Source organism: Cebus imitator, unplaced genomic scaffold (genome assembly GCF_001604975.1).
Source record: "Cebus imitator isolate Cc_AM_T3 unplaced genomic scaffold, Cebus_imitator-1.0 Scaffold190, whole genome shotgun sequence".
NCBI classification, from domain to species: domain Eukaryota; kingdom Metazoa; phylum Chordata; class Mammalia; order Primates; family Cebidae; genus Cebus; species Cebus imitator.
The window spans coordinates 2087857-2101501 of record NW_016107505.1 but is presented as its reverse complement, the minus strand read 5'-3'; the positions used below and the strand labels follow the sequence as shown (position 1 = coordinate 2101501).

Sequence of the window (13645 nt, the reverse complement as noted above, 5' to 3'; positions counted from 1 at the left end):
TAGCTGAGCATGATGGTGTGCACTTGTGTTCCCAGCTAACTGGGAGGCTGAGGTGGGAAGATCACTTGAACCCGGAAGTCAGGGCTGCAGTGAGCCATGATCATTCCACTGCACTCCATCCTGGGTGACAAAGTGCGACTGTCTCAAAAAGAAAAAATATATATATTTTTTAACACAAATTTTACTGCAAAAATATTTAAGCCATAATAAGCACCAGTCCTAAATTGAGAAGCAGGTATTACTGCAAACACGACACTGCTTTTTACTCTTTTGAATACTATAGTCTTTTTTTTTTTATTATTTTTGAAACAGTCTCGCACTGTCATCTAGGCTGGTGTTCAGTGGCACGATCTTGGCTCACTGCAACCTCCACCTCCCAGGTTCAAGTGATTCTCCTGCCTCAGCCTCCTGAGTAGCTAGGATTATAGGTGCCCACCACCACGCCCAGCTAATTTTTTAATTTTTAGTAGAGATGGGGTTTCACTATGTTAGCCAGGCTGGTCTTGAACTCTTGACATTGTAACCAACCCTCTTCAGCCTCCCAAAGTGCTGAGATTACAGGGGTCAGCCACTGCGCCTGCCCACTATAGCCTTCCTAACTATGTTCTAACACATTCGAGTAGGAGGGCACTAAAGTCCCAGCAGCTAGTACTTACTCGACCACCTTAAAAGCATGATCAGGCTGGGTGCGGTGGCTCACGCTTGTAATCCTAGAACTTTGGGAGGCTGAGGCGGGTGGACCACCTGAGGTCAGGCGTTCGAGACCAGCCTGGCCAATGTGGTGAAACCCTGTCTCTATTAAAAATACAAAGTTAGCCAGGCGTGGTGGTGCATGCCTATAGTCCCAGTTACTTGGGGGGCTGAGGCAGGAGAATTGCTTGAACCCGGGAGGCAGAGGTTGCAGTGAGCCAAGACTGCGCCATTGTACTCCAGCCTGGGCGACAAGAGTGACACTCTGTCTCAAAAAACAAAAAAAAAGCATGATCATGGCATAGAAAAGGAGATAGTCCATTAGCAATTGACATAAATGATTTTTGAAAAATACCCATTAAGTTGCTTTTAGCTCATAACAATCTGACTAACCACTGAATGGTGTCTGACAACTGAATGGTGAGTGTAAAAACTACTAGACATATCATTAATGGATTCACAAAGTAAAAAGATGTAAACTTTGACATCAATAGTATAAAATGTGGATGGGGGAAGTAAAACTCTATAGTTTTTGTATGCAACTGAAGTTAAGTTGTTATCAGAAATATATAGTCAAATTCAGAATGCTCTAAAACTGCAATGGGGTTTGTAAATCATTTCTAACTCTAGTATAAAAGTTGAAAGACAAAAGAATTAAAAGTAAATATAGCAAGCCAGGTACAGTGGCACGTGTCTGTAATCCCAGCTACTTGGAGGTGGAGAAGAGGGGATCGTGGAAGCCCAGGAGTTCGAGTCTACCCTGGGCAACACAGAAGACCTTATCTCTAAAAAAATAATAACTACAGCTAAAAGTATTCCTTATTAGATATACGAAATAAAAACGTGAATTGTGACATTAAATAGAATAATGTTGTGAATTTAAACCCCAATTACCAATCTTAAACACTGACAAAATAACAAGCATTATATCATCAATGAAATTATATTGTTTAAACATTTAATGACAAAATATGTAATTTAAATTTTTTTAAAATTATTATTTAGTGGAATGTTCCTCATATATACAAAGTACCAGAAGTGAACATTCAATCTCTTTGACTTAAATTTGTCATTTAAAAAATAACACTTTCACTGGGTGTGGTGGCTCACACTTGTAATTCCTGCACTTCAGGAGGCCAAGGCAGGTGGATCGTTTGAGCCCAGGGGCCTGAGACCAGCCTGGGCAACATGGCAAACCCTGTCTATATAAGAAATATAAAAGTCAGCCTGTGGTGGTGGTGCATGCCTGTAGTCCTAGCTAATCAGGACAATGAAGGGGGAGGATCACCTGAGGATAGGGAAGTGGAGGTTGCAGTGAGCCAGGATTGTGCCACTGCACTGCAGCCTGGCAAACAGGGTGAGATGTCTCCCCAAAAAAATCACTTTTATTCTTTCATTTCATTTGAAAGTTGCTAAAGAGAGAGATTTTAAATATCTCTTAAGTTAAAAAATTCGGAGTTAATTAGCTTGATATAATCATTCCATAATATATATATCACATAAACCATTTTTATCAATTAAAAATAAAATTTTTCAAAAAAATATCACTTTTATATAAATACAGTTCTGTTGCTTTTGTTTTGTTTTTTTAGAGACAGGGTCTCACTTTGGACTCTAGGGTCCCAGGGATCCTCCTGTATCAATGTTGCCAATAGCTAGAACTACAGATACGTGCCACCACACCTGGCCAATTTTTTTTTTTTTTTTGGTAGAGGCTGCGGTCCTTCCTATGTTACCCAGGCTGATCTTGATCTTGTGCCAACAAACCTCCCACCCTGACTTCCCAAAGTACTGGAATTACAGGTGTGAACCACCATGCCCAGCTAAACATAGTAATTATTTTAACAAGCATTATTTTTTAAACATTTTAAAGTACCAGGATATCTGCTACATTGTTATTTTCATTTTTAAAAAATATTTTTGATGCTGTTCATTCAAAGGCCTTTGAAACTAAGAACATTACAATTTTCATTTTCTGATATGATTCAGCCTTCTTCTTTTTTTTATTTTTTGAGACAGAGTCTTGCTCTGTCACCCTGGGTGGAGTGCAGTGGTGTGATCTCCACTCACTGCAACCTCCGCCTACCGTTCAAGCAATTCTCCTGCCTCAGCCTCCCAAGTATCTGGAATTATAGGCATGCACCACCACGCCCATGTGTTTTTTTGTGTTTCAGTGGAGCCGGGGTTTCACCATGTTGGCCACCTGGTCTCAAACTGATCCATCCGCTTCAGCCTCCCAAAGTGCTGGGATTACAGGTGTGAGCCCCCACGCCTGGCCTCAGACATTTTTTTTAAAGTCTCAGCATTCCTGTTGTAATAGCCCTAAGTAATCTGAGACATCTCATTTGGATTTACTATTCTACAACATTCTGCCTTAGTATGAAATGGTAATGTAATTTAGCATATTTCAACCATCTTATGAGACAGCATGGAAATTTTTTTTGTCCTTCAATAAAGTATTTGTCATTATATATAAAAATTATATGTATTATATGATGTAGCTATATATAACATATACATTTTTAACTTATATACAGACCTGTACACTAAGTTCTCTCTACATAAAACCTATATATAATTATGTTAATATTTATATAATTATATATGTATAATTATATGATTTATATATTATATAAAATTAATATTTACACATATAATTTTCATGTATAACAAATTAATATTTACATATATAATTTTCATAGATATGTATTTTTAATATACAGAAGGTATATATCTCTCTCCCATGTGAAAGATTACAAATATAAACCATGTTTATACATATATAATATATAAAAACATGTTTATACATATATAAAACTATATATAATATATAAAATTACATATATAAACATATATAACATATATAAACATATGTGTAATTTTCAATTTATATATCTATATATAAAGCCTAATATATAGGTCTGTTTTTCCCAGTTAAAAACTTAAAACTTTACAAAAACATATGTGGGTAAAACATTTAAGGCGTGCCTAAAAAGTCATGTGACTAACATTTCTGACGACATGGCTTGACACCTCACAAACAGAAAGTACCCTCATTTCCTTCAACCAACATTATCTCCTATCTCGATATTCTCTCCCTCAAGACAGTAACACAACTTTAACAAATCCATCCACAGAATCACTGGGATAATGAATAGTTCTTAATTTCCACACTTTAAAAACCTGCCTGGCCTTTTCACCTTAATTTTCTATATAAACACCAAAATCCTGACCTCCTTTTTATTTTCTTTGGCTGGCTACTAATAAAAATCAGAGAATGGAAATCTTAAACAATGAAATTCTTTTCTGACTAGGTCTACTCATGGTAATGGCTAAAAAACTAAAACATCTGGCCAGGCACGGTGGCTCACGCCTGTAATCCCAGCACTTCGGGAGACTGAGGCAGGTGGATCACAAGGTCAAGAGATTGAGACCATCCTAACCAAAATGGTGAAACCCTATCTCTACTAAAAATACAAAAATTAGCTTGGCATGGTGGGACACACCTGTAGTCCCAGCTACTCGATGGGCAGAGGCAGGAGAATCACTTGAACCCAGGAGGCAGAGGTTGCAGTGAGCTGAGATCGCACCACTGCACTCCAGCCTGGCAATAGAGCAAGACTCCAGCAAAAAAAAGAAAAAAAAAGAAAGACTTGAATGCAGCCAAGCATCACAAAATACTTTGTCATATGCTCTGGCAACTGTATTAGCTAAGTAAAATTTAGAATGATGGGATTGCTAGGCCTCGAAAAATCCTTCCAAAACTAGCCTGTTCCCAAACTGAACGGGGTATTCTCTGTAGGATCTTTTTTCTTTTCCTTTCTTTTCTCTCTCTCTCTGCTTTAACAGCTCTTACAAATTAAAGAGTTTCCAGTTTGATTTGAGAAATACTCCCCTAACATACACTGTCTGGTCGTGTGCCATTCAAGTGGCACAAAAATTATTTCTCAATCCTTTGCAATGGCCACAGAAGTAAGCTGGAAGAGAGAAGACATGATCACAGGAATGACCTTTCAGACAGGCTAAAGGCTTGACACTTCCATTCAGGGTACGGGACTAAAAACTGGGGAGTAACAAAGCAATGGCTTGAGGTACCTATCCTCGATCACTTGTAGGGGTTAGAGGAAGAGATTTAAGATTGTGTAAAAAAAAAAAAAAAAAATTAACTCTCAATGCCTCCTTATCAATATTGTAGGACTACAAGGTAAGGAGAAAAACAAATTTTAGAGAAATACAACTGCTTCCTCTGCCGAGAGTTTAATTTATCTCCAAGAAATATACTATGGCTAATACCTTTGAACAGTAGTCTGCATACAAAACAACAGGACTGATATACTTTTTCAACCTGGCATTTGATCAGAAACAAAAATCTCAATGACTGTCACTTTACATCAGATATTTTAAGTTCATATTGTAAACCTAACTCCAAAGAATGATAAAGCAAAATGGTGTTAATCTAATATGAAAGAGACTGATGAAGATGAGATTTTCAATGACCCGTATTCCAATAAGCCAACTTTATTAAATACAAGAACGTATTTGGCTGAATGTATTTGGCTAAGGTCTTATATTACAAGTTATTTTGAATAACCAAGATCAACTTATCAAGGCTTATCTGAGTGAGAAAAGAATCTGATTCCAATTTCTGCTAACAATGCCAGATCAAAAGATAAAACTGTATTTAGCAGTAAACAATCCACTGAAGCATACCTTCCTTTCCTTAAGAACATAAGATTTTAAGGGACACAAAATAACATCCCTGTCACCAAAAATCCAACCCATTAAATGTTACTGCTTACTGATTTCCTTTCTTCCAGAAATCTATCTCATATATACACAGATAGATAGATAGATAGATAGATAGATAGATAGATAGACAGACAGACAGATATTTGAAACGGTACCTATTGCAATTGTCAGGTCTCTTCTGAGGGCAAATCCCACTAATCTCTGAGATTCTTTTGACATGATGACAGGAAATCCATTGTAGCTGGTTTCATTAATCATGTTTTCTATATCATCCACTGTCATATTGTCCTGTGTCAGGACAGCTAAGGGAGGATCGTTCCTTCGAGGTCTCATGACATCAGCAGCCAGGGTGGTATGAGTGAATTCTTCTTTTGCATCCAAGAAAGGGTATCCATTTAATCGGATGTGTGCTTCATAAATGCCTTCCCTGCCAAAGGCATCTCCAACCCATTTACTGGTCATTACTGCAGCCATAAGGGGAACAATATATTCCAAACCTCCAGTAAGCTCAAAAACAATAACCACCAGGGAGACAGTCATTCTTGTCACACCACCTGAAGAAAGTAAGCACACCCTAGTTAGGAAGGACAGGATCCTCATCATTACATTTCATTACAATTTTTGCACTAGGCAGTTAAAACCAAATTATAAATAGAACTCAGGCAGGGAAAGGCATTATCGTCTGAAACTGCTACTCCTCTTTTAGGACAATAATCACTACTTTTAATAAGATCTAGAGAAACACCAATTTTCTTTGTTTATAACACAGAAGCCTATTAAAATAACATTTTAAAATCTGTTTATTTCATATTTTAAAAAATCAAAGCTTATCAACTAAAACAATTTTGCCACTCTGGTTTACTGCTGTAGCAAAGACATAATTTCACCCTTATAAAAGCTTACTCTAATTATTAAGGAATTTGGTAAAGCACATCATGGTTATCTTGTTTGTTACCAATTTACAAATTAAACTCACATATGGGTAGAATATTAACATAATAAATTTCTCCTCTAAATTTTTTCAAAAGGAGTAAAATATTTTGATGCCTCTGATTTACATTAATGATGCAAGTAATATCTACTCACAGAAAACTATCTGGGCTAGGCACAGTGGCTTATGCCTGTAATCTCAGGACTTTGGGAGGCCAAGACAGGAAGATCGCTTAAGTTCAGGAGTTTGAGACCAGCCTGGGAAATACAGTAAGACCCTATCTCTACAAAAATTTAAATTACAAAAAGTAGCCAGGCATGGTGGTGTATGTCTGTGGTCCCAGCCATGTGAGAGGCTGAGGTGGAAGGCTCGTTTGGGCTGGGGAGGCCGCAGTGAGCTGTGTTCACACTACCTACAGGCCCCTTTCTCGGTATTCTCACTGTTATCAACCCAGTCCAAGCCCTCATGACTTTATTGCTTTTTTACTTTGTACTTTTTAAAATTTGGGGTCTCACTCAGCTGCCTAGGTCTCAAACTCCTGGGCTCCCATGATCCTCCCACCTCAGCCTCTCCAGTAGCTAGCATTACAGGTGTGTGCCATTGTGCCTGGCTATTCCTTAATTATAATACCGTATTATCTTACCTCCTTGACCCCAGGCCCCATTACCGCTTTATAAGACATGTTCCCTGGCTACTGTTTCCTAACTACTACTTTCACTGTGTTGCTCCTTTGCTCAAAAACCTACCAAGGCTTGTCAGTTTGTACTGTATTAAGCTCACGCTCTTCCTTTGTGTTTTTTACCTAAAAATAGAAGGGAGACAGATCCTACCATATATTACACACCCACCCGATGGCAATCTTGTCCTCATCAGTTTACAACGACTTGTTTTTCAAACTAAGTACTTACTTTGCCAGGCACTACTATTATAGCAGCTTTACATGCATTTTATCTCATATAATCCTCAAAACAATCCCAGCAGATCACTGGCTGTTAGTTCCATTTTATACAGAGAAAATTAATTCAAGAAGGAACTTTCTCAAAGTCATCAAACTAAAAATGGCAAAGCTAGGACTGCCACAGATCTGACCAACTTCAAATATAAAATCATCCTGACATAAATCACGTTGTCTTTTCATAATCTGTTCCTTCTCACCAATCCAACTTCATTTTCCAAAGGCACCCAAAATGTACTCTCTACTTAGAGTCAATTTCGTCAAAGCCTCATGAATACAAAATTTATTCCCATCCTAGTTCCTTTGTCTTCACATTATAATCTTCAGCAAAGTTACCTTTTCCTTAAATTCTGCTAATCTTCGAAAATAAAGCTCATGTTCTACTCTTCCTGAAGTGCTTCAGCTCTTTCTTTTCTTATATTCCTACCATATTTAGACTCTTTGAACACTGTATATAATCATTCAAATTCCTCACTATTGTATTCTCGGTATTGATCTTGTCTCCTTAACTTGACTAGAGTGGAGATTGGGTCCAAGTTCTTTTTGTATTATTCACTGTATCTAGCACAATGCTAAAAAGAAAGTGGACATTTAATAAATACTTGCTACTTTGGTAAAAATGATTCTGTCCTTCCCTTTTAAATGACATTACATTTTTGAAGCTCAATAATCACATAACTTTTATTCACTACACAAAAATGGTCAAAATGGCAAGTATTATTAAATATTATAACCAAAGTTTAGCTGACATTTTAAATAAAACAAACACAACAACTATTTTTTCCTGCCCCAACAGACATTAAATAGATTCAAGTACATAATGCAGGTATTTTGCTTTTCTTCTCATTAAAATGAATAGTTAACTTTTCTAATTTTATTAATAAATTAAGAAATCAAAGATCTCTTTGGTCAGGATTCAAATTAAGCTTCTGTTGTACTTCCATGGCTTCTGCCATAAAGTATTAGGTTATATTACAATATGCTAATGCCATTAAATTTTTGTATTAAAAAATGTTGTAAGACAGAAAACCAGTACTGTATAATACCTTAATGGTACTACTGTTTCTTTTCTGTTAAAACATTTCCTCCCTGAACTCTCCTTCACTCAACCAATCTGCCCACCAATTACGCAAGAATGTGTCCTACTTTCTTGTGGCTCTCTCAGACTCGCAAACATCTACACACAGGCAGACACAGCCACATTACCTAAGCATGCGGCAGCACCAACCATGGCATACAGGCCAGGTGTGATGCAGTCGGCCCCGACCTCACACCATTCCTTGAAGATAAACCAGTCGTGGTGATAGTAGGCAAGCTGCTCCACTGCAATGCCCACAATCCTGCCTGCGATCGCTCCGATGGCCATGCTGGGGATGAACAAGCCTGATGGAACCTGGAACAACAACAGAACTCTTAATGAGGCAGAGATCCTCTACTCACAGGCTGAAATTCACATTCTACACATGCTTTCTAACACTTGATTCTTTTCACACTGTATTCACACTGCAAAATCCTAGTACAAATAAAATATAACAACAGAACTCCTAATGAGAGAGAGATCCTCTACTCACAGGCTGAAAGTCACATTCTGTGCATTGTTTCTAACACTCTTGATTCTTTTCACACTTTACTAATATAGCAAAATCCTAGTATAAATAAAACTATAGCGAAATCTTGTACCTTAACAATCCCATGAATTCAGTTACAAAATAACAAACCACATTCTCTAGGCCAAAGGGGAAAAAAATTCAAGGGTTATTTCCATTAGCTCAAGGCAGCTCAAGGGTGCCCTAATATCAGTTCCTAACAAAATTTTCATTAGTCCATGGTTAAATGAAAAAAAAAAAAAAATGACAATCTGCTGGATACAATATATACTATTTGGGTGACAGTTGTAACAAAATCTCAGAATACACTATTATAGAATTCATCTGTGTAACCAAAAACCACTTGTAACACAAAAGCTATTAAAATAAGAAATATGCATTGTTTAAAAGGACAATATACAGTATTTTTCATAAAACCAAACTGATTCAGTTTGAAGCACTGTCTTTTACTTCAAGATTCTGTCCTCCTATATGTAATAGAAGGACATCATTTGTAATGTCCTTCCATTACAAATGATGGAAACGGAAGATGCTATTCATCTGAAGTGGTACAATGTTAAGTGGACAAACTTATCAGAGTTACCCAATATTCTGGGTGATATACTCATAATAAATCTCGTTTTATTATGCTTTGTGTGACTGCACTTCACACACATTGCAGTTTTTACAAATTGGAGGATCAGGCTAGTCCATCATCACTACTATTCCAACAGCATGTGCTCACTTTGTGTCTCTGTATCACATTTTGCTAATTCTCTCAATACTTTGAAACTTTTCACTATTATTGTATCTGTGACAGTGCTCTGTAATTAACAATCTTTGATGTTACTGTTACAATTGTTTTACTGCACCATGAACCAAGCCCATAGAAGAAAGTGAACTTAGTAAGTGTTGTATGTGATCTGACTGCTCCATTACTGGCTGTTCCAGTCTCTCTCCGTCTCCTCATGGCTCCCTATTCCCTGAAACTCAATGATACTGAAATTAGTTCAAATAAGAAACATACAATGGCCTCTAAGTGTTCAACTGAAAGAAGTCATGTCTCTCAGCTGGACATGGTGGCTCAAGCCTGTAATCCCCAGCACTTTGGGAGGCTGAGGTGGGCGGATCACTTGAGGCCAGGAGTTTCAGACCAGCCTGGCCAACATGTCAAAACCCTGTCTCTACTAAAAATACAAAAATTAGCCAGGCCTGGTGGTGCATGCCTATAGTCCCTGCTACTCAGGAGGCTGAGGTAGGAGAATTGCTTGAACTCAGGAGGCAGAGGTTGCAATGAGCTGACATGGCACCCCTGCACTCTAGCCTGAGCAACAGGGTGAGACTCTGTCTCGAAGAATGAGTCACGTCTCTCACTTTATATCAACAGCTAAAAATGGCCAGGTATTATGACTCACACCTGTAATCTCCATGCTTTGGGAGGCTAAGGCAGGAGGATTGCTTGAGATCAGGAGTTAGAGACTAGCCTGAGCAACATAATAAGATCCCATCTCTTAAAAAAAAAAAAAAATAGCCAGGTGTGGTGGTACATGCCTGTAGTCCCAGCTACTCAGGAGGCTGAGTCAGCAGGATCACCTGAGCCAAGCAGTTCAAGGCTACAGTAAGCAATGACTATGCCACCGCACTCCAACCTGTATGACAGAACGAGATCTTGTCTCAGAGAAATAAAATAAGGCGGCTAAAAATGACTAAGCTTAGTGAAGAAGGCATGTTGAAAGCTGAGACACCAAAGTCTCAACTTCTAGCCGCAGTCAGCCAAGTCATGAATACAAAAGAAAATCTCTTTAATTAAATTACAAGAGCTACTTCAGTGAATACACAATGATTAAAAAAAAAAGTAAAAACAGGCTTATTATTGATATGAAGAAGTCTGAGTGGTCTGGAGAGGAAATCAAACCAGCCATGATATTCCCTTAAACCAAAGCCTAATCCAGAGCAAGGCCCTGACTTTCTTCAAGCCTATGAGGCTTAAAGAGGTGAGGAAGCTACAGAAGAAAAACTGGGAGCTTGCAGAGGTTAGCTCATGAGGTTTAAGAAAATAAGTTGTCTCATAACACAAAAGTGTAATGTCAAGCGACAGGTATTGATGTATAAGCTGCAGCAGGTAATACAGAAGATCTCGCTGAGGTTGCTGATGAAGGTGGCCACACTTCATCAGAACAACAGATTTTCACACAGATGAAACAACAGCCTTCTATTGGAAGAAGGTGTCAGCTAGGACTGCCACAGCTAGAGAGAAAAAGCCAATGCTTGGTTTCAAAGCTTCAATGGACAGCCTCACTCTCTTGGTAGGGCTAATGCAGTTGGCGACTTTATGTTGAAGCCAGTGCTAGTTTACCATTCTGAAAATCCTAGTGCCTTTAAAACTTATGCTAAATCTACTCTCTCTGAGCTCTATACAAACAGCAAAGCCTGGATAACAGCATATCTGTTTACAGCATGGTTTACTAAGTATTTTAAGCCCAACTGAGACCTACTGCTCAGATGAAAAGACTCCTTTTAAAATATTACTCATTACTAATAATGCACCTGGTCTCTCAAGAGGTCTCATGGAGATGTACAAGGAGATTCATGTTGTTTTCATGCCTGCTAACACAGTATCCTTTATGCAGTCCATGGATAAAGGACTAATTTTGACTTTTAAGTTTTACTAAAGAAATACTCTTCCTAAGGCTATAGCTGCCATATATAGTACTTTTGTTACAGCGAGTAGCTAGTTAGGCACATACAGGGCAGGCGAGGGATCCCCCCAAAGCCACCAGGAATGTCAGGCAACCATCAGGTGATGATAGTCAGGCAGCTCTCACATTGTCTCTCTAAAATAATAATTGATCGCAGCCAGTGCCAGGGAAAGGCAGTCTTCCAAAAGATAGAAACACCTGAAACTAGTGATCAGCAGCTTTCTGGTAAGATCTCAGGAGTTGGGTGAGTGGGCTCTGGCACACGCATTTAGAAGCAAATGGTTTAACTTGTATATGACCTCCTAAGGACATTCGGCTGGTAAGCAATGAACGCCTCAGGAAGCATGCATACAACTCCAGTAAATACCCTGCGCACACGCCCCTCCCAAGTGCTAACAGGCCACTGTGCATGTGGGCAGCTCACCCCAAAAGAAGAATAGATGGAAAAAGGATGCCAGATGCCTGAAGTATGCCAACATATAAAACCCTAAGTCCAAGGTCAAATGGGGCACTTGTCTTCCAAGATGCCCGCTTGACCCTCTTTCAAGTGTATTTTAATTTCTTTTCATTCCCGCTCTAAAGCTTTGTAATAAACTTTCACTCTTGCTCTAAAACTTGCTTGATCTCTTTTTCTGCCTTATGTCCCCCAGAATTCTTTCCTCTGAGGCGTTTAGGGTTGAGGTTGCTGAAGATCTGTATGGATTTGTCCCTGATAACTTGGATACCCAGCATTGATAACAATTTCTCTGATGGATCTGGGCAAAGTAAATTGAAAATGTTCAAAAAAGTATTCAACATTCTAGATGCTATCCAGAACATTCATCTTTCATGGGAGGAGGTCAGAATATCAATATTAACAGGAGTTTGGAAGAAGTTGATTCCAGCTCTCATGGATGACTTTGAGGGGTTTAAGACCTCAGTTGAGGAAGTAACTACAGAGTGGTGGAAATAGCAAGAGAACTAGAATGATAAGTGGATCCTAAAGATGTGACTCAATTGCTAGAATCTCATGAAAAAACCTGAATGGCTAAGCAGTTACTTCTTATGCATGAGCGAAGAAAGTGGTTTCTTGAGGTAGAATCCACTCCTGGTAAAGATGTTGTGAACATTTTTAAAAGGACAAAAGACTGAGTTTTCCATAAACTTAGTTGATAAAGCAGTAGCTGGGTTTGAGAGGATGAGTCTAATTTTGAAAAGAAGTTCTACTGTAGGTAAAACGCTGTCAAACAGCATCACATGCTACAGAGAAATCTTTCACGAAAGGAAGTGTTAATCAATGTGGCAAATTTCACTGTTATCTTATTTTAAGAACTGCTACAGCCAGTCCTACCTCCAGCAACCACCAATATCAAGGCAAGACCCTATACAAGCAAAAAAGACTACAACTCCCTGAAGACTCAGATTACTGTTAGCATTTTTTAGCAATCAAGTATTTTTAAATTAAGGTTATTATTTTTTTAAAGACATAATGCTACTGTACATGTAATAGACTACAGCACAGTGTAAAAAGAAGTTTTATAGGCATTAAGAAACCAAGACATTTACATGACTCTCTTTATTATGATGTTCACCTTTATTGTGATGGTCTGAACCAAACCCGTATCCCTCAGGTAAGTCTATTTATATGAATCAATTAAAAAGCGAAAAATATTTATTGATTAAACTTAATGAGGATAATAGGGATAAGAAGCACCATAAGCAAGATCATTCAAAGACTACTGAAAGAGGCCAGGCACGGTGGCTCATGCCTGTAATCCCAGCACTTTGGGAAGCCGAGGCAGGTGGATCACCTGAGGTCAGGAGTTCAAGACCAGCCTGGTCAACATGGCCAAATCCTGTTTCTACTAAAAACACAAAAATTACCCAGGCGTGATGGTGCACACCTGTAATACCACCTACTTGGGAGACTGAGGCAGGAGAATTGCTTGAACCTGGGAGGTGGAGGTTGTAGTGAGCCAAGGCTGTGCCACTGCCCTCCAATCTGGGTGACAAAGTAAGACTCCATCTCAAAAAACAAAAAACAAAGTCTTTTCTC

At 38.4% G+C, this 13645-nt stretch overlaps 1 protein-coding gene across 4 annotated transcripts in view; it reads right to left on the bottom strand.

The window, feature by feature from the left end:
• CLCN3 (chloride voltage-gated channel 3) overlaps positions 1–13645 on the bottom strand; it is a 100620-nt gene that overhangs the window by 9853 nt on the left and 77122 nt on the right. For all 4 annotated transcript variants that reach the window (XM_017546665.2, XM_017546668.2, XM_017546667.2 and 1 more), the window contains 2 exons: positions 8532–8718; positions 5595–5993 (listed from right to left, as the gene is read on the bottom strand). In XM_017546665.2, coding sequence (XP_017402154.1) covers positions 5595–5993; positions 8532–8718 — 586 coding nt within the window. The remainder of the gene's footprint in view (positions 1–5594; positions 5994–8531; positions 8719–13645) is intronic.